Source organism: Leucoraja erinacea, chromosome 11 (genome assembly GCF_028641065.1).
Source record: "Leucoraja erinacea ecotype New England chromosome 11, Leri_hhj_1, whole genome shotgun sequence".
Lineage (NCBI taxonomy): Eukaryota > Metazoa > Chordata > Chondrichthyes > Rajiformes > Rajidae > Leucoraja > Leucoraja erinaceus.
This window is the reverse complement of record NC_073387.1, coordinates 59,297,416-59,316,910: the sequence shown is the minus strand read 5'-3', so window position 1 is coordinate 59,316,910 and position 19,495 is coordinate 59,297,416. Positions and strand designations below refer to the sequence as shown.

At 47.2% G+C, this 19,495-nt stretch overlaps 1 protein-coding gene across 1 annotated transcript in view; it reads right to left on the bottom strand.

The window, feature by feature from the left end:
* Positions 1-1,377: 1,377 nt before the first annotated feature.
* lars1b (leucyl-tRNA synthetase 1b) overlaps positions 1,378-19,495 on the bottom strand; it is a 54,656-nt gene continuing 36,538 nt past the window's right edge. The window contains exons 24-32 of the mRNA XM_055643345.1: positions 17,837-17,927; positions 17,239-17,379; positions 14,143-14,283; positions 12,129-12,239; positions 10,081-10,191; positions 6,238-6,342; positions 5,693-5,788; positions 3,291-3,423; positions 1,378-1,737 (exon numbers count right to left, since the gene is read on the bottom strand). Coding sequence (XP_055499320.1) covers positions 1,532-1,737; positions 3,291-3,423; positions 5,693-5,788; positions 6,238-6,342; positions 10,081-10,191; positions 12,129-12,239; positions 14,143-14,283; positions 17,239-17,379; positions 17,837-17,927 — 1,135 coding nt within the window. The 3' untranslated portion in view covers positions 1,378-1,531. The remainder of the gene's footprint in view (positions 1,738-3,290; positions 3,424-5,692; positions 5,789-6,237; positions 6,343-10,080; positions 10,192-12,128; positions 12,240-14,142; positions 14,284-17,238; positions 17,380-17,836; positions 17,928-19,495) is intronic.

The window sequence follows — 19,495 nt, the reverse complement described above, 5'->3', positions numbered from 1 at the left end:
ACCTTGTATGTATCGTTAGCTTTTAGAAATGTTTGAATGGTGCACTGACTGGCTGACATTTTTAAATTTCGTTGTACTTGGCTCATGTTACAATGACAATAAAGAAACTATTCTATTCTATTCTATTCTATAGAAAATAGGTGCAGCAGTAGGCCATTCGGCCCTTCGAGCCAGCACCACCATTCAATATGATCATAATAATAATAATAATAAATATTATTTTCGGGCGCCTTTCAAATCTCAGGGACACCTTACAAAGATTAAACAGAAGAGAAAAAAAACATAGTCGGAGAAAAATAAATAATAAGGACATCATCAATACACAAATTAAAGATAGAAATCGTTCCAAAGACACAAAATCAAAAAATCAAAAAAAAACACAATGTGGAGAGCAGCGGCAGCTAAAGCGTGCCAGCGTCCACTCTCCCTTCCGACAGCCATCTTGGACACAGACTAACAAAGTACCTTACACACAGAAAAATCATCCCCCCCACAGTGGTTACCGCTGTGGGGGAAGGCACAATGTGCAGTCCCCAACCCCAGTTCTCCCAAAAGTCAGGCCTATTGAGGCCACCACTGTTGCCTCTACGGAGGCCCGATGTTCCTGGCCGTTCTAGCTGGGTGCTGTTGCCCCGGGGTCGGGAGAGTCCTCTCAGCGGCTGGGCCACCTGGAACGGCCGTTTCCTAGCAGGGGATTGTCGGCTTCGGAAGCCGACAAGGACGCACCGAGTTGGAGCTCCAGCGCGATGTTAATGTCGGCGCCGCCCGCTCCGCTCCGCAGACCCGCAGGCCACGAGGACGGGTCGACGGGCAGCCCAGAGAAAAAGCTGCCTCACCGACCAGGTAGGGACCTAGAAGTAAGGTTACCTCCTTCCCCCCACAATAAGAAGTCCATTTCTCCGAAAAAACGACGAACAAAACTAACTAAAAACTGAAAAAAAAAATGAATTAAACGGACGGCTGCTGGTTAGCAGCCGTTCCCCAAGGTGGCTCCTCCTCCTCAATGGCCGATCATCCACAATCAGTACCCCGTTCCTGCCTTCTCCACATATCCCATGATTCCATCAGCCCAAAGAGCTAAATCTAACTCTCTCTTGAAAACATCCAGCGAATTGGCCTCCACTGCCTTCTGTGGCAGAGAATTCCACAGATTCACAACTCTCTAAGTGAAAATGTTTTTCCTCATCTGTCCTAAATGGCCGACCCCTTATTCTTAAACTGAATAAGTAATTCTTCCCACACGACACAAGACTAAATCTGGAGCAAGAGTGTGTGTTGTATGTGCAAACCCTGTATCTATTGACAGTTTGTCTTCATTTGAAGAATAAAACGCTCGGTGTCAAACCACGGGACAACAAACTGGGAATAGCAATAATATATATTAATGAATTTATTTTGTTCATTTACAAATGGACAACTGCAGTCCATTCTGCAGCAATAAAAACAAAGGTCATCGCAGTTAGGCCGAGAGCAATGGATGTATCTCAGCTGCCAATGGAGGTGAAGACACAGAGATGTACTCAGGTGAACATCAATGTACCAGGTAGAGCAAGGTGTCGCCCACGCCAAGCTTCACCCCGTTGTCAGTCAGGTGGATGGTCTTTGCAGCCAGGTCAATGTGAAAGGATGCTTTGTCAGAGACGGGCAGCTTGCCAACACATTCCTTGCCCAGGACGGGCACCTGTCGAGGACCCATCGCTGGCTCCACGAACCTCAGCAGCTTCACTCTGCTCACGTCTGCAACACAAAGGTAAACCCCTCGTACTCTTCCAGCTCACAATTAAACATGGTGTAGGAAGGAACTGCAGATGCTGGTTTAAACCGAAGATAAGACACAAAGTGCTGGAGTAACTCAGCGGCAGCTCTAGAGAGAAGGAATGCGTGATGCTTCGGGTCTGCACAAGGGTCTCGACCCAAAACGTCACCTATCCATGTTCTCCACAGATGCTGCCTGACCCGCTGAGTTACTCTAGCACTCTGTGAAACGTCACCTATCCATGTTCTCCACAGATGCTGCCTGACCCGCAATTAAACATTGACAGTCTGGTTATAACAACAGTACAAATAGGTTTTCTCTTCTCATTCCTTCAAGCTGCCAGTGCAGATTCATGCAGCACAGAAACAGGCCCTTCAGCCCAACTCTTCAATGCCAGAAGACCATAAGACATAGAACAGACTTAGGCCATTCGGCCCATCAAGATTACTCCGCAATTCAATCATCTTTTCCTCTCAACCCCATTCTCCTGCCGTCTCCCCATAACCCACGACACCCATACTAATCAAGAATTTGTCAATCTACACTTTAAAATACCCAATGACGTGGCCTCCACCATTGTCTGTGGCATTGAATTTTGCAGGTTCACCACCCTCTGTCTAAAGAAACCTCCTCAGCTCCATTTTGAGGGTACGTCCTTTTATTCTGAAGCTGTGCCCTCTGGTCCAAGACTCTCCCATTACTGATAACTGCCAACCAAATTGTCCCATTCCAATTTTCCTGCGTTTGGCCCATTCTATATATTTCCTTTCCATGCAGCCCTTCGGCCCGACACATCTATGCTAGTCCTATCCCGGTACCTGTCCAAATACCTTTTAAAATGTTGTGATCGTTGCTGCCTCTATTACCTCCTCCTGCAGCTCGTTCCATACACCCACCATCTTCTGTGTGTAAATGTTCCCCCTAACAATCACATTTCCTTAAATTAATCTAATCACACAGAAAGGCACAATGTGCTGGAGGAAGCAACTCAGTGGGTCAAGCAGCTGCCCAACTCCGGTATATTCCATTTTATTAATCATAGTGGTTCTGCTTTGTAAAGATGCATGCCAACCAAGGAGAAATCACCTTGGCAGAACTCCAGTCACCTGTTCATAAGGGGTAAGCCATTTAGAACGGAGACGAGGAAACATTTTTTCACACAGAGTTGTGAGTCTGTGGAATTCTCTGCCTCAGAGGGCGGTGGAGGCCGGTTCTCTGGATACTTTCAAAAGAGAGCTAGATAGGACTCTTAAAGATAGCGGAGTCAGGGGATATGGGGAGAAGGCAGGAACGGGGTACTGATTAGGGATGATCAGCCATGATCACATTGAATGGCGGTGCTGGCTGGAAGGGCTGAATGGCCTCTACTCCTGCACCTATTGTGTATTGACACAGTGCATATCCTTTCCTCTTACCAAGGGGAGAGAATGGACAATGCTTTAGAGCCGGTAACAATGGGGATAACAATGAAACTGCAGGCTGTTTGGCGCAAGGTGGAACTAGGAAGTGACATCGCGGTTGCATTCTATGGTACCTTTAATGCCCTTGTCCATCTTCATCAGTCTGCGGATGACAGTGTCCTTGTTGTCTCCCTGCCTGATCTCCATCCTTGTGGAGAAGTGGCCATTGGCTGGCTGTGGATTCACCAAGAACACACAAACACCGGGCTGCCAAGTAGCACCAGAGCAACAAGTCAAATGTTGTTTCCAGATACGGCTTCAACACTGGCCACACATCTTCAAACACAGCACGGTTCAAATATCACACTCACACCACCCTCACACTCACACCCACACCACTACCCTCACACTCCCACCCACATCACACCACCCACACCCTCAAACTCCCACCCACACCACCACCCCACCCACACTCCCCCCATCCTCACACTCCCACCCACACCCCCCCCCACACCACCCCTACACTCCCACCCACACACCACCCCTACACTCCCCCCACCCACACCACCCCCCCCACCCCACACCCACACCACCCCACCTCACCACCCCACCCTCACACTCCCACCCACACCACCCCACCCTTCCACATTATCACAACACCCACACCCCAACTGACCCACACCTCTACGTCACACCACCCCTACACTCCCCCACCCACACCAACACTCACCCACACCACCACCCCTACACTCCCCCACCCACACCACCACTCCCACACCACCACCCCTACACTTCCACACCACCCTTCCACGTCATCACCCCACCCACGCCCCAACTGACCCACACCGTCCTCTCTACGTCACCCCACCCCTACACTCCCCCACCCACACACACCCACACCACACCACCCCACCCCCCTACACTCCCCCACCCACACCACACCACCCCACCCCTACACTCCCCACCCACACCCACACCACACCACCCCAGGTTCCCAACAACCATCAGGCTGTTGAACACTGCACAACACTAACCTCAGCCACTGTGATCTTCTGTGGACTGTGTCTGTGGTTGCACTACCGACTTTTGTTTTGCTGTATTACAGTTATTAATTGATCATATGATGTATGATTCTATATTTATCAGTGTGCGATTGTGTTTATGGGCCCGTTGAGGCACAGCAAGTAAGAATGTCCTTGTTTCGTTGCCAGTACACAGGAGGACGAGCCTTGACCATGACGTGGTAATGAGTCATGTTGGGGCACACACCATACACCATGTGGAAAGGACCATGGTCTTTCTTCATGCCAACGATTTGACAACGTTCCATCCACAAGGAACGTTGTCAAATCTATTATTTCTCCCAAAATGGGATTACAGCAGAACACCCTGCATGTGAGAGGGTGCCCATCACACATGTGAGAGGGTGCCCGATATCATACACTGTATGTGAGAGGGTGCCATCACACACTGTATGTGAGAGGGTGCACACACTGTATGTGAGAGGGTGCCCATCACACACTGTATGTGAGAGGGTGCCCATCACACACTGTATGTGAGTGGGTGCCCATCACACACTGTATGTGAGAGGGTGTCCATCATACACTGTATGTGAGAGGGTGTCCATCACACACTGTATGTGAGAGGGTGCCCGATATCATACACTGTATGTGAGAGGGTGCCCATCACACACTGTATGTGAGTGGGTGCCCATCACACCCTGTATGTGAGAGGGTGCCCATCACACACTGTATGTGAGAGGGTGCCCATCACACACTGTATGTGAGAGGGTGCCCATCACACACTGTATGTGAGAGGGTGCCCATCACACACTGTATGTGAGAGGGTGCCCATCACACACTGTATGTGAGAGGGTGCCCATCACACACTGTATGTGAGAGGGTGCCCATCACACACTGTATGTGAGTGGGTGCCCATCACACACTGTATGTGAGAGGGTGCCCATCATACACTGTATGTGAGAGGGTGCCCATCACACACTGTATGTGAGAGGATGCCCATCATACACTGTGAGAGGGTGCCCATCACACACTGTATGTGAGTGGGTGCCCATCACACACTGTATGTGAGAGGGTGCCCATCATACACTGTATGTGAGAGGATGCCCATCATACACTGTATGTGAGAGGATGCCCATCATACACTGTATGTGAGAGGGTGCCCATCACACACTGTATGTGAGAAACAAGAGATACAACCTGGAAACAGGCCCTTCGGCCCACCGAGTCCGTGCCGACCAGTGTTCTCTGCACACTAACACTATCCTACACAATTTACAGAAGCTAATTAAGCTACAAATCCTCACGTCTTCGCAGTGTGAGAAGAAACCGGAGAAAACCCACGCGGTCACGTGGAGAACGTGCAAACTCCGTACAGACAGCACCCATAGTCAGGATGGAACCCGGGTCAATGGCGGTGTGAGGCAGCAGCTCTACCCGCTGCACCGCCCTGTGCGTAGGTGACCATCACTCCCCTGCATAAATAATCAGAGTCACCTCCCATTAGCAACTCTTACCTCAGTTCGAAATGCACAGAAAGGCTTTCCTGGACAGCACTCTTCCTGCACCTTATCATCCGCCTCTGATGCAAAGTTTACATCAATGTGGTCCAACTGTGGGGAAGGGAAACCAGAGCTCAGCACCACTTCACTGGGATGGGTCATTCATCACACGCACACGCACGCACACTGACCCTCAGCACTTCACTGTTGACTGGGATGGGGGGAGACGGGGACACACACACACACGCACACACACACACCCTCAGCACCACTTCACTGGGATGGGTCATTCATCACACACACTAACACACACGCACACTGACGGATATTATATGTGGAGGCCAAGTCAATGGGAGCCAATTTTTAAGGCGGAGATTGACAGATTCTTGAATAGTAGGGGGTTATGGGGAGAAGGCAGGAGAATGGGGTTGAGAGGGAAAGATAGATTCAGCCATAGATCAGAATGGGAAGATGGACCGAATGGCCTAATTCTGCTCCTATAAATGATGAACATGAAAATTGATCACACAACTGGATTGTTGCGGCCAACATTAGCTTGCCTCTAGAGAGTTTGTTAGGTAGACGATATTCTCCATCAAGACACTCCGCTCATCGAATTCCAGCTCCAAGTCCAGAACCCGAGGCCCGTTCTTTTCCAGGTTTTCCTACAACAATAAAACAATCGTCATATTCCCGACTGAGATATTACTAACTGCTACTTCTGGAACAAAAGGAGCTTAAAGGTGCTGTCCCACGGCAATTGTTTCAGCGACTTTCGGCTGATGTATCAGGTCACCGATAAAGTTGCGGCGTGATGCGGCAGTGACGCAGCGTGACCACGTATTGCCGCGCGCCGTCTCCTCCAGTGTCGCTACATTTATTTTCTCGCCGCTGGATTTTGAAAAGTTCAACATCGTTCACCGTTCATACTCTCTAGAATTTAGGAGATTGAGAGGGGATCTTATAGAAACGTACAAAATTTTTAAGGGGTTGGACAGGCTAGATGCAGGAAGATTGCTCCCGATGTTGGGGAAGTCCAGGACAAGGGGTCACAGCTTAAGGATAAGGGGGAATCCTTTAAAACCGAGATGATGAGAACGTTTTTCACACAGAGAGTGGTGAATCTCTGGAACTCTCTGCCACAGAGGGTAGTCGAGGCCAGTTCATTGGCTATATTTAAGAGGGAGTTAGATGTGGCCCTTGTGGCTAAGGGGATCAGGGGGTATGGAGAGAAGGCAGGTACGGGATACTGAGTTAGATGATCAGCCATGATCATATTGAATGGCGGTGCAGGCTCGAAGGGCCGAATGGCCTACTCCTGCACCTAATTTCTATGTTTCTATGACCCTGATACGCCAGTCAATGATGCCGGCACAGAGTGGGACAGACAGGCCCTTGACTCTGACAATGTTTGGGATAAATGCCACAGACCAGTTTCAAGGTGAATGGTTAAATGAAATGGTCAGCTTGTTTCCACTTCAAATCTACATCTATTCCCCTGGAAATAAAACTGGGCAGCTTAAACCACAGGAGTGTGAAAGGAGCACATACACAGAGGTTAAACTGCTTCAAGATATACATGGGTTCAGGTACAGTTAGGGTGAATGCACAGAGTCTTTTACCTAGAGTTGAGGGATCAAGAACAAGAACAAGAGGACAGGTTTAAGGTGAGAGGGGAAAAGATTGAATAGGAACCCGAGGGGCAATTGTTTCACCCAAAGGCTGGCAGGTATATGGAATGTAGTTGAGGCAGATGCCATCACAACATTTGGACAAATACATGGACAGGACATGTTTAGAAGGATTATGGGCCAAATGCAGGCAAGTGGGACTAGTGTAGATGGGGCATGCTGGTCAGTATGGGCAAGTTGGGCTGAAGGGCCTGTTTCCAGACCGCGTGACTCTACACTCATTTACGATAAGTGCTGTGCATGGAAGTTTATTTATCTTTGCATAAATTCTTAAATTGTGTTAAATGACCTCATCCAAAGGTTTAAAAAGGAACGGCAGATGCTGGAAAAATCAAAGGTAGATAAAAATGTTGGAGAAACTCAGCGGGTGAGGCAGCATCTACGGAGCGAAGGAAAAGGTGACGTTTCGGGTGGAGACCCGTCTTCAGAGAGAATCTCCAAAGGTCATCTCTTTCAGAGGGTCAATGGCCCATTCTTTGGAAAGTGAACCGGACTGTCACACACGTGACCAGACGGCATCACACAAAGGAAGCACCACCTGCTGAACTATAATGCACGTCTGCTAAAGATATGAACATTCTAGCTCTGGAAAATTCACAGTTTGTGAGATAAAACAGTTATGAAAAAAAAGTGCTTCCGTCTGAGGTCACACACGTGACCAGTCCTATTGGGCCTCGGACCCCAAAAACAAACATTGTCAGCATAACATACAAATTTCACACGATAAACTTCGAAAGAAAAACACGAATCATATATACAATACCAAACAACAGACCTGTGATGCTTTCAGAGACGTTACAGAGAAAGGTTGAACAAGTTAGGGCTTTATTCTTTGTAGCGCAGAAGGTTAAGGGGGGACTTGATAGAGGTCTTTAAAATGATCAGAGGGATAGACAGAGTTGACGTGGAAAAGCTTTTCCCACTGAGAGTAGGGAAGATTCAAACAAGGGGACATGACATGAGAATTAAGGGACTGAAGTTTAGGGGTAACATGAGGGGGAACTTCTTTACTCAGAGAGTGGTAGCTGTGTGGAATGAGCTTCCAGTGAAGGTGGTGGAGGCAGGTTCGTTTTTATCATTTAAAAATAAATTGGATAGTTATATGGATGGGAAGGGAATGGAGGGTTATGGTCTGAGCGCAGGTATATGGGACTAGGGGAGATTATGTGTTCGGCACGGACTAGAAGGGTCGAGATGGCCTGTTTCCGTGTTATATGGTTATATGGTATTCCACAGTTTCTCCCCCCCCTCCCCCATCTCTTTGGTCACACACGTGACCAAGACTGGTCCGTTCCTTTGTAACTCCCCTGCTCTGAGTAGTATCAGAACCTCTCTTCTCAGTTATTTTACCATCAAGTGCAGGACGTTGAAATCCAAGGAGACACATCAGCAACCACAAAGCAGGTCAAACAAGACATGGGCTTTCTCTGGATTACGTAAGGGTCCCGTTCCTGGGAACAGTTTGTAAATCAGAAACTCTATTTTCTTTAGTAACCCATACAGTGTCCCTCCACATGTTGTACTCACTATTACACTCCCCATAATTAAACTAATGGAATATCTACTGTGTCCAGTCATAAATGGATTCCAGGGGACATTTTATTATTCATTACCAGCCGGAAGAATATCTTAAAGATGAATTTTCATAAAATCTGATTTCTGTAACTCAGGTAATTGTAATCCAGAGGGTCCTGGCGTGAAGGGACAGTGTGCTCTGTCTGGGGATGGTTTTAACATTGAAAGAGCTAGATAGAGCTCTTACAGATAGCAGAGTCAGTGGAAATGGGGAGAAGGCAGGAGCGGGGTACTGATTGGGGATGATCAGCCATGATCGCATTGAATGGCTGTGCTGGCTCGAAGGGCCGAATGGCCTACTCCTGCCCCTATTGTCTATTGAGTCTAAATGTCTGTACCTGTACAAGATTAGCAAGTTTGCTGATACAAATGTGAGTGGTTTTGCAGATAGTTAAGATGGTTGTGAACGATTGCAGCAGGATCTGGATCGATTGGCCAGGTGGGCGGAGGAATGGTGGATGGAATTTAATACAGAGAAGTGTGAGGTGTTGCATTTTGGGACATCGAACAAGGGCAGGACCTACACAGTGAATGGTAGGCCTCTGGGTAGTGTTGTAGAGCAGAGGGATCTAGGAGTACAGGTGCATGGTTCCTTGAAGGTGGAGTCGCAGGTAGATAAGGTGGTCAAAAAGGCTTTTGCCACTTTGGCCTTCATCAGTCAGAGTATTGAGTATAGAAGTTGGGAGGTCATGTTGCAGTTGTATAAGACGTTGGTGAGACCGCATTGAGAATATTGTGTTCAGTTCTGGGCATCATGTTATAGGAAAGATATTGTCAAGCTTGAAAGGGTTCACAGAAGATTTACAAGGATGTTGCCAGGACTAGAGGGTGTGAGCTATAGGGAGAGGTTGAGCAGGCTGGGTCTCTATGGATCGTAGGAGGATGAGGGGTGATTTTATAGAGGGGTATAAAATCATGAGAGGAATAGATCAGGTAGATGCACAGAATCTCTTGCCCAGAGTAGGGGAATCGAGGACCAGAGGACACAGGTTCAAGGTGAAGGGGAACTGATTTAGTAGGGATTGGAGGGGTAACTTTATCACACAGTGTATGGAACAAGCTGCCAGAGGAGGTAGTGGAGGTCGGGGCTATGCTCGACCTCACCTGGGCGCACCTGTGCAGGTGACAGGCATTTACCTTGATCATTGCAACGAAAGGCATGACTTTCTTCATGTATTTCTTCAGCTCGGGCAGGTCCTTCAGCTCACTGGCGATGGTTTTATTGTCAGGCAGAAGACCGCTGCTTTTCTGCAGAAATGTACAAAGTGGACAAGCATTTTGTAGCGACAATGTTTGTGTTGTCTACCTAAACCAATTAGAATACATCACAGCAGCCCGTCAGTGTCAAAAACCTAACCCAATTATTTTCAATGATCAGACACAGTTAAAATAATATCCAAGGCAGCCAGTCTACGATGTGAAGAGAAGTCACAAACTGAGAACTGAATGGAACTAATGAATTATTATCCAAGCTATCACTTTGATAGCGAGTTATGATTCATGGATCAATTTGCCCTCACTGATGTAGAACATGGGACCCAAGCTCATGTTGCCACCAGGCTTATACACAGAGAAGCACAGAAACAATAACAAAGCAGCCCCATGTAGATTTATCACCGAGCGGAAATGTTAGTGGTTGAAACATCTGGAAGTTAGCACTAATTACAGGCCACTGCTCCACGTTAGGTGATTGGTAATCGGCAACAACCTTGCAACATGGTCTCACACACAAAGATTATTCAAGGTTAAACAATTAAATGAGGCCATCAGGCCCTTAAACACTGAAGCAGCTTCAAGATGGTCACAGCAGCAGTGATGATGTGATGTACAGCCATCAGCTGCATGGTGTGTGATGTATCAATGTCATTAATCTGTTACAGACGCCACAACAAGCAACAAGCCAGGAGACTGCTTCTGACAACAACGGTGGCACAGCGGGTAGAGTTGCTGCGTCACAGCGCCAGAGACCCGGGTTCCATCCCGACTACGGGTGCTGTCTGTACGGAGTTTGCATGTTCTCCCCGTGACCTGTGTGGGTTTTCTCCGGTTTCCTCCCACACTCCAAAGACGTGCAGGTTTATAAGGTAATTAGCTTGGTAAATGTAAAAATTGTCCCGTGTGTGTGTAGGATAGTGTTAATATGTGGGGATCGCTGGTCGGCACGGATCCGGTGGGCTGAAGGGCCTGTTTCTGTGCTGTATCTCTAAACTAAACTAGACTTGGACAAAAGATGAATTGTTTATCACAGAAACTCAGTTCAGCAATTTATTTGAGTATTATTTTAATAATGTGTTTAATTTTGAATTGGTATTGACTAGGTATTAGTTTATTAAACTAGACGTTGGACTTAGAGATACAGCGTGGAAACAGGTCCTTCAGCCCACCGAGTCTGCGCCGACCAGCATTCACACCGTACATTAGCACTATCTTACACTAGGGACAATGTACAACTTACCAAAGCCAAGTTACCTACAAACCTGCACGTGTGGGAGGAAACCGGAGCACCCGGAGAAAACCCACACAGGTCACGGGGAGAACGTGCAAACTCCGTACAGACAGCACCCGTAGTCGGGATGGAACCCGTGTCGCCAGCGCGGTGAGGCAGCAACTCTACCCGCTGCGCCCTGGTTATTTGGTGACAAAGGGAAAACAGGAGTTCTGGAACTCTCTGCCACAGAGGGTAGTTGAGGCCACAGTTCATTGGCTATATTTAAGAGGGAGTTAGATGTGGCCCTTGTGGCTAAAGGGATCAGGGGGTATGGAGAGAAGGCAGGTACAGGATACTGAGTTGGATGATCAGCCATGACCATATTGAATGGCGGTGCAGGCTCGAAGGGCCGAATGGCCTCTACTCCTGCACCTAATTTCTATGTTTCAAGGAGAGGGGGGTAGATAGGTAAATGTAGCAGAATCTTTAATTGATATGCAACCAACATCTTTATGTCTGCAATAAAGTGCCTGGGGAACAGCACTGCTTCAAGGCAGAGGAAGAGGGGAAATGAAGCATTGCATTTCACTGGGATATTTCTTAACAAATGACTACCTGCACAGAATAATAATACAATATAATAATATAACCACCATCATGGATAGTTAATGAGTCGTTTGTGACCAATGAATGTTATGCGAAGATACTGGAAACTGAATAAATGTCATGAGAGATTGCAAGGAAGATGGGGACTTGCCTCGTAATGTTTGCGTAGCACGAGGAGGGTGATGTGCTGCCATGGAGGGTAGTTCTTTGCCACATAAATACTGCAGTGGGATGGTCGCTGGCTTTGCTTTGCAACTCCTTTCTGTAATGAAACATTTCATCGCTGTTAAGTTTGCAGGATCAGCCATTCCCTGCAACATGTTCATACGTCAAAGAAGCAGAATGAGGCCATTCCACCCAGAGAGTCACGGTTGATGTATCTTTCCCTCTCAACCCCAACATTCTCCAAAGCACACACATCCCGGCATCAACAGTCTGTCCACAAAGGAACAATTCAGTAGATTTATGGCATGAAAGTTGCTGAGAAATAGCTACAGGAGCATTAAAGAATAATCAGACCTCGAAAACTAATTTAATTTTATTGAAGTGCTATCTTGTACATTGCTCAAACATTGCTCCCCTGATAATGAGTTTATTAGAAGTGATTTAATTACACCCATATACACAGGGGTGGAGTGAAACAGCACAGAAACAGGCCCTTCATCCCAACTCTTCATTGCCAACCAAGGTGCCCCATCTAAACTAGTCCCATCTGGCTGCATCTGGCCCATCTCCTTCTGATCCTTTCTTATCCGGGATCCAGCAAAACCACACAAATTAGATAGAGTGCTGGAGTAACTCAGCGGGTCAGGCAGCATCTGTGGAGAACATGGATAGGTGACGTTTCGAGTCGGGACCCCTCTTCAGAATAAAACCTGGGGCATCTAAAGAAGGGTCTTGACCCGAAACGTCATCCATTCCTCCTCTCCACAGATGCTGCCTGGCCCGCTGAGTTACTCCAGCACTCTGTGAAACGTCACCTATCCATGTTCTCCACAGATGCTGCTGCACCCGCTGAGTTACTCCAGCACTCTGTGAAACGTCACCTATCCATGTTCTCCACAGATGCTGCCTGACCCGCTGAGTTACTCCAGCACTCTGTGAAACTTCACCTATCCATGTTCTCCACAGATGCTGCCTGACCCGCTGAGTTACTCCAGCACTCTGTGCATCGTCACCTCTCCATGTTCTCCACAGATGCTGCCTTACCTGCTGCGTTACTCCAGCACTCTGTGAAACATCACCTATCCATGTTCTCCACAGATGCTGCCTGACCCGCTGAGTTACTCCAGCACTCTGTACATATATATCACCAAAGGTTACATCAGGCCCTTGGTTTCAATAACTGAAGATAACTTCTAGGTATTGAAATTGTGTTTTTTTTTTTTAGTTTTTACAATTAATTTACAAAGTAATGTTACAAAATACAGTGGTTATCTCCCTCTCCCATCAGGCTAGAGGTACAGAAGTGTGAAAACACACACCTCCAGATTCAGAGACAGTGTCTTCCCAGCTGTTATCAGGCAACTGAACCAACCAGCCAACAAGTAGCGAGCAGACCTGGCCTCCCATCTATCTTACTGGAGGCCCTCGGACTCTCTTTAATTGCACTTTATTGGACGTTACCAAGCAGTAAACATTATTCCCTTTGTCCTGTATCTGTACACTGTGGACGGCTCGATTGTAATCATGTATTGTCTTTCTGCTGACTGGATAGCAGGCAATAAATACCCTTTTCACTGTACCTCGGTACACGTGACAATATGCTGAACTAAGTTAAAGAAGTTGCTATAATTTCAGGTACAAATTGTGCTTCTTCCATTCTGTTTTGCGAGTGAACCTATTGCCTGCTGTTCAATACAGTGGGTGGAATGTCCATTCACAGACCCAACCTCACCTCCTACTCAACGCCTTTCACAGCACTTGTCAATGGATACCGAATGCTTCAACAATCATCATAATACGGATATGGACTATCCTTGATTGGACTTTGCCTTGCACTAAACGTTATTCCCTTATCATGTATCTATACGCTGTGAATGTCTCGATTGTAATCATGTATTGTCTTTCCTCTGACTGGTTAGCACGCAACAGAAGCTTTTCACTGTACCTTGGTACACGTGACAATAAACTAAACTGAGGTACTGGATGTAGAGTGTCCATACTTTGCCTTTCCCAACCACCATGTAATTCTTGGCACGGAGACGAACATCATGCGCAGTTTCCATCAGGTACTGAGAAGAACGAATGAGGATTTCATCCACAGCTCCAGCCACCGGCCATCTTGCCCTCATCAGCGACTCTGTCTGTAAAACATTACATCATTAAACCTCAATGCCTTAAACAAGCTACGCACAGAGGTACACAAGGAACTGCAGATGCTGCAACCTTGAACAAAGCACAGAGTGCTGGAGGAACTCAGCGGGTCAGGCAGCATCTGTAGAGGGAACGGAAGACAATGTTTTGGGCTGGGACCCTTCTTTAGACTCAGACTGAAGCAGGGTCCTGAACCAAAACGTTGTCTGTCCATTCCCTCCACAGATGCTGCCTGACCCGCTGAGTTCCTCCGACACTTTGTGCTAGGCAAATAGATGTTGGTCATGCCAGATATTTAATGAATGCACTGCACAAACATGACTTAAAATATAAATTAATTGAACCAAATATCTCTAAATGTCCCATTTGCAGAATGCAACTGAGTTGCATCCCACAAAATGAGGACTGCGGTGTCTTATTAGCCACTTCTCAGAGACCTAACATCATCATATCTGGCTGGCAATGTTGAGGTGTGAAGCAGTGTCTCAGGGCAGCGTCCTGTGAAGTGCCTTTTGATGGTAAATGTGAAAAAGACAAGCGACTGCTATAATAATAATAATAATAATACATTTTATTTATGGGCGCCTTTCAAGAGTCTCAAGGACACCTTACAAAAATTTAGCAGGTAGAGGAAAAACATGTAAGGGGAATGAAATAAATAGTAGAGACATGACTAGTACACAAAGTAAAGACAGAATTCAATTCAAAACACAATATGAGGCAATTAATGCACAGATGAAAAGGGAGGGGGACGTGGGGCTAAGGATAGGCAGAGGTGAAGAGATGGGTCTTGAGGCGGGACTGGAAGATGGTGAGGGACACGGAATTGCGGATCAGTTGGGGGAGGGAATTCCGGAGCCTGGGAGCTGCCCTGGAGAAGGCTCTGTCCTCAAAACTGCGGAGGTTGGACTTGTGGATGGAGAGGAGACCGGCTGATGTGGATCTGAGGGACCGTGAGGGTTGGTAGGGGGAGAGGAGGTCAGTGAGATATGGGGGGGGGCCAGATGGTGGAGGGCTTTGCAGGTGAGGATCAGGATTTTGTAGGTGATCCGGTGGGAGATGGGAAGCCAGTGAAGTTGTTTGAGGACTGGAGTGATGTGATGCCAGGATTTGGTGTGGGTGATGAGTCGGGTGGCTGCGTTCTGGACCAGTTGGAGTCGGTTGATGTAGGTGGAGCTGATGCCAAGGAGAAGTGAGTTGCAATAGTCCAGTCGGGAGGAGATGAAGGCATGGATGAGTCTTTCAGCAGCGGGAGGTGTGAGAGAGGGTCTGAGTTTAGCGATGTTGCGGAGATGAAGGAAGAAGGTTTTAATGACATGGCGGATGTGAGGCTCAAGGGAGAGGGTGGAATCAAAGATCACGCCAAGGTTGCGAGCCTGGGGAGATGGGGAGACAGTGGTGCCGTCGATGGTGAGAGTGGGGTTATTGATTTTGCTGAGTGTGGATTTGGAGCCTATGAGGAGGAATTCTGTCTTATTGCTGTTGAGTTTGAGGAAGTTATGTTGCATCCAGGTTTTTATAGCTGACAAACAGGAGTTGATATGGGAGAGGGGGGGGGGTTGTGGGGCGGATTTGGTGCCGAGGTAGATCTGGGCGTCATCAGCGTAACAGTGGAAGTCCAGGTTGAAGTGGCGGAGTATCTGACCAAGGGGGAGGATGTAGATGATGAAGAGGAGGGGGCCGAGTACGGAGCCTTGGGGAACGCCTTGAGTGACTGTGGCTGTAGCAGAGGTGTGGTTGTGGAGAGAGATGAAGTGGGATCTGTTGGAAAGGTAGGAACGGAGCCAGCTGTGGTTTCTGTGGCACAATATTTGTTTTGTGAGACTCACCACTCTCTGTGAGAAAAAGTGTTTCCTCGTCTCCGTTCTAAATGGCTTACTCCTTATTCTTAAACTGTGGCCCCTGGTTCTGGACTCCCCCAACATCGGGAACATGTTTCTTGCCTCTAGCGTGTCCAAGCCCTTAACAATCTTATATGTTTCAATGAGATCCCTTCTCATCCTTCTAAACTCCAGAGTGCACAAGCCCAGCTGCTCCATTCTCTCAGCATATGACAGTCCCGCCATCCCGGGAATTAACCTTGTAAACCTACGCTGCACCCCCTATGGATAATGGGGGCACCTCAACATTTTAATTAGGATCCTTGTATGGTTATAAATATATTACTTGCAATTTAGAATCTTACATCTCGAACTTATTCAAGATCTCACAAATGAGTGATTGGTTACCAGACTGGCCAGTCCTCAGACTTCAATTGCATGTGGGGACCTGGTGTCACTAACTTAGTGACAAACCTCTTCTTGTAGAACAGTGACAAGGGCCAGTATCACTGCCCTCAACCATCAGAGTGACAAAACATTTATTATAAAGGCTAGTCTGGGCTACGTTAACCGACTTTTAAATGTTGACAGCATTTATTGCTGTTTTTATTGATGCTGTAAGCAAACGATAGCATGTTGACCTTCACATCTCAAACTCATTCAAATGGAACAGACTGAAATCTATTAAAACAAATCATTTTTTATACATCAAGAATAAATGTTTTGCTCAACCAATCTCCAGTGATTTTAAAATCGCAATTAGTCCCAATATTACCAACATGGAATTTAGTATTTGTGTTTGGACCCTATTGAGGACAAGCGTACATTGGAGGAACAGCACCTCAGTTTACAACCCAGCGGTATGAACATTGACTTCTCTCACTTACCTTTGCGTCCCCTCTCTCTCCGTCCCTCTCCCACCCAAGTCGTTGTACTAATTTCAAAGTCGTCTTGTTGAGTCATTGCCTGTGACTTGCTATCACCCACCCCACAGCTAACAATGGCCTGTTCCCTTTATCATTGGTACTTTTTTACATCTTTCTTTCATTTGTTCTGTATCTCTCTACATCACAGTCTAGTCTATATCTCTCGTTTCCCTTCTCCTCTCGAGCTTTGTGTATTTACCTTTCCTAGAAGAGTCCATATGTGCTCACAAAGGTGGGGGCATATTGGAGCCAGCAGGAGTGTCTGGGTTTGGATGAAGCTGAAGACCAGGTCCCGGTGCATCCCTTCCACAGCCACCTCACGGTACTTGTCCTTCGCTGCCTGCAATACAAATCGCCACAACCGTTGGTACACGACTCGAATAGCGAAAGGCCTGGATAGAGTGGATGTGGAGAGGATGTTTCCACTAGTGGGAGAGTCCAGGACTAGAGGGCACAGCCTCAGAATTAAAGGACGTTCCTTTAGGAAGGAGATGAGGAGGAATTTCTTTATCAGTGGGTGCTGAATCTGTGGAATTCATTGCCACGGAAGGCTGTGGAGGCCAAGTCAGTGGATATTGGCAGAGACGGATAGATTCTTGATTAGCACAGGTGTCAGGGTTTATGGGGAGAAGGCAGGAGAATGGGGTTAGGAGGGAGAGATAGATCACCCATGACTGAATGGCGGAGTCAACTTGGTGGGCCGAATGGTCTGGTTTTGCTCCTATCCCTGGCTGCCATTACATCACACCTCACAAAGGTCACTCACAGGATCACTGATTTGCAGTCACCAAACGTACCTGGAATTCAAAGAAGCCCGTCTTTAAAGCATCCTTGAACATCATCTTCTCATAATGCTGCTCCGTCTTCACAATTCCAGCATTCATCTCACTAGAATGAAAATATAATAACCTCGTTATTCCTGTGTGGAATTACATTCACTGGGTTTAATATCTCATCAAACATAACTCCAGGATTATGCACTCTCATCCAAAGGCCATCACACTGATAGGCACAGAGTGCTGGAGTAACTCAGCGGGTCAGGCAGCATCTGTGGAGAACATGGATAGGTGACGTTTCACAGAGTGCTGGAGTAACTCAGCGGGTCAGGCAGCATCTATGGAGTGAAGGAAATAGGCAACGTTTCGGGCCGAAACCCGGAAGGGTTTCGGCCCGAAACGTTGCCTATTTCCAGAAGAGTTTTTGGCCCGATACGATGCTGGTTCATTATGATGATAGACACAAAATGCTGGAGTAACTCAGCAGGTCAGGCAGCATCTGTGGAGAACATGGATTGGTGACGTTTCACAGAGTGCTGGAGTAACTCAGTGGGTCAGGCAGCATCTATGGAGTGAAGGAAATAGGCAACGTTTCGGGCCGAAACCCGGAAGGGTTTCGGCCCGAAACGTTGCCTATTTCCAGAAGAGTTTTGGCCCGATACGATGCTGGTTCATTATGATGATAGACACAAAATGCTGGAGTAACTCAGCGGGTCAGGCAGCATCTGTGGAGAACATGGATAGGTGGTGTTTCACAGAGTGCTGGAGTAACTCAGCGGGTCAGGCAGCATCTGTGGAGAACATGGATAGGTGACGTTTCAGTCTGCAGATTGGTATAAAGCAGTATCTGCAGTTCTTTCTTTCTACTGTTGTAACGCTAATGTTTATTTTTTATTGTACCGCTGCTGGCAAATTCATTCCACTTGCCCTTATGTGCAAGTGACGAATAAAACTTGATTGATTGATGTGTACAATAGTAAGACATGAAACAGTAGTGGACAACAAGCGTACATCGGCTGTGGAAGAGGAGGGTTCTTGGGCCCATCTTAGATTATCCTTGCCAGTGAACTCCTTTTAATTCGACCATAGATTACTGCTGCGCCCATGATTCAGTGTGCAACCCAATTCAAGCATCCACAATCCAGCTGTCACATGGAGCTAGGCAGCACAGACCCTGTCACTTCAGCCCACCCTGTCTACCCCCATCAAGTTGGTACAAACCCTTACTAATCATACATCTGTCCAAATGTTGTTTAAAGTCGGAATTGTAACCACTGCTGTTGCATCCTTTGGCATCACGTTCCAGATACAGACTACTCTCTGAGTGGGAAAAGTTCCCCCTGAGCTCTCTCTTCAATCTCTCACCGCTCACTTTAAGGCTGTGCCCGCTTGTGCTTGAATTCTCCACGCTGGGAAATGATTTAGTGGATTCATTAAAGGTTCCTGGATCACATCTCCAGCTTGCATCCTGGATGTTACACTGTCACTCTTAGTGGAATGAAAATGTTATCTAGAGCCATCTTAAACTGGCCGGTTAAAGGGTGCTCTTTTCAAAAGGAGGTGAGGAGGAACTTCTTTAGTCACAGGGTAGTTAATCTGTGGGACTCATTGTCACAGAGGGCTGTGGAGGCCAAGCCACTGGATATTTTTAAGGCAGAGATAGATAAGATTCTTGAATAG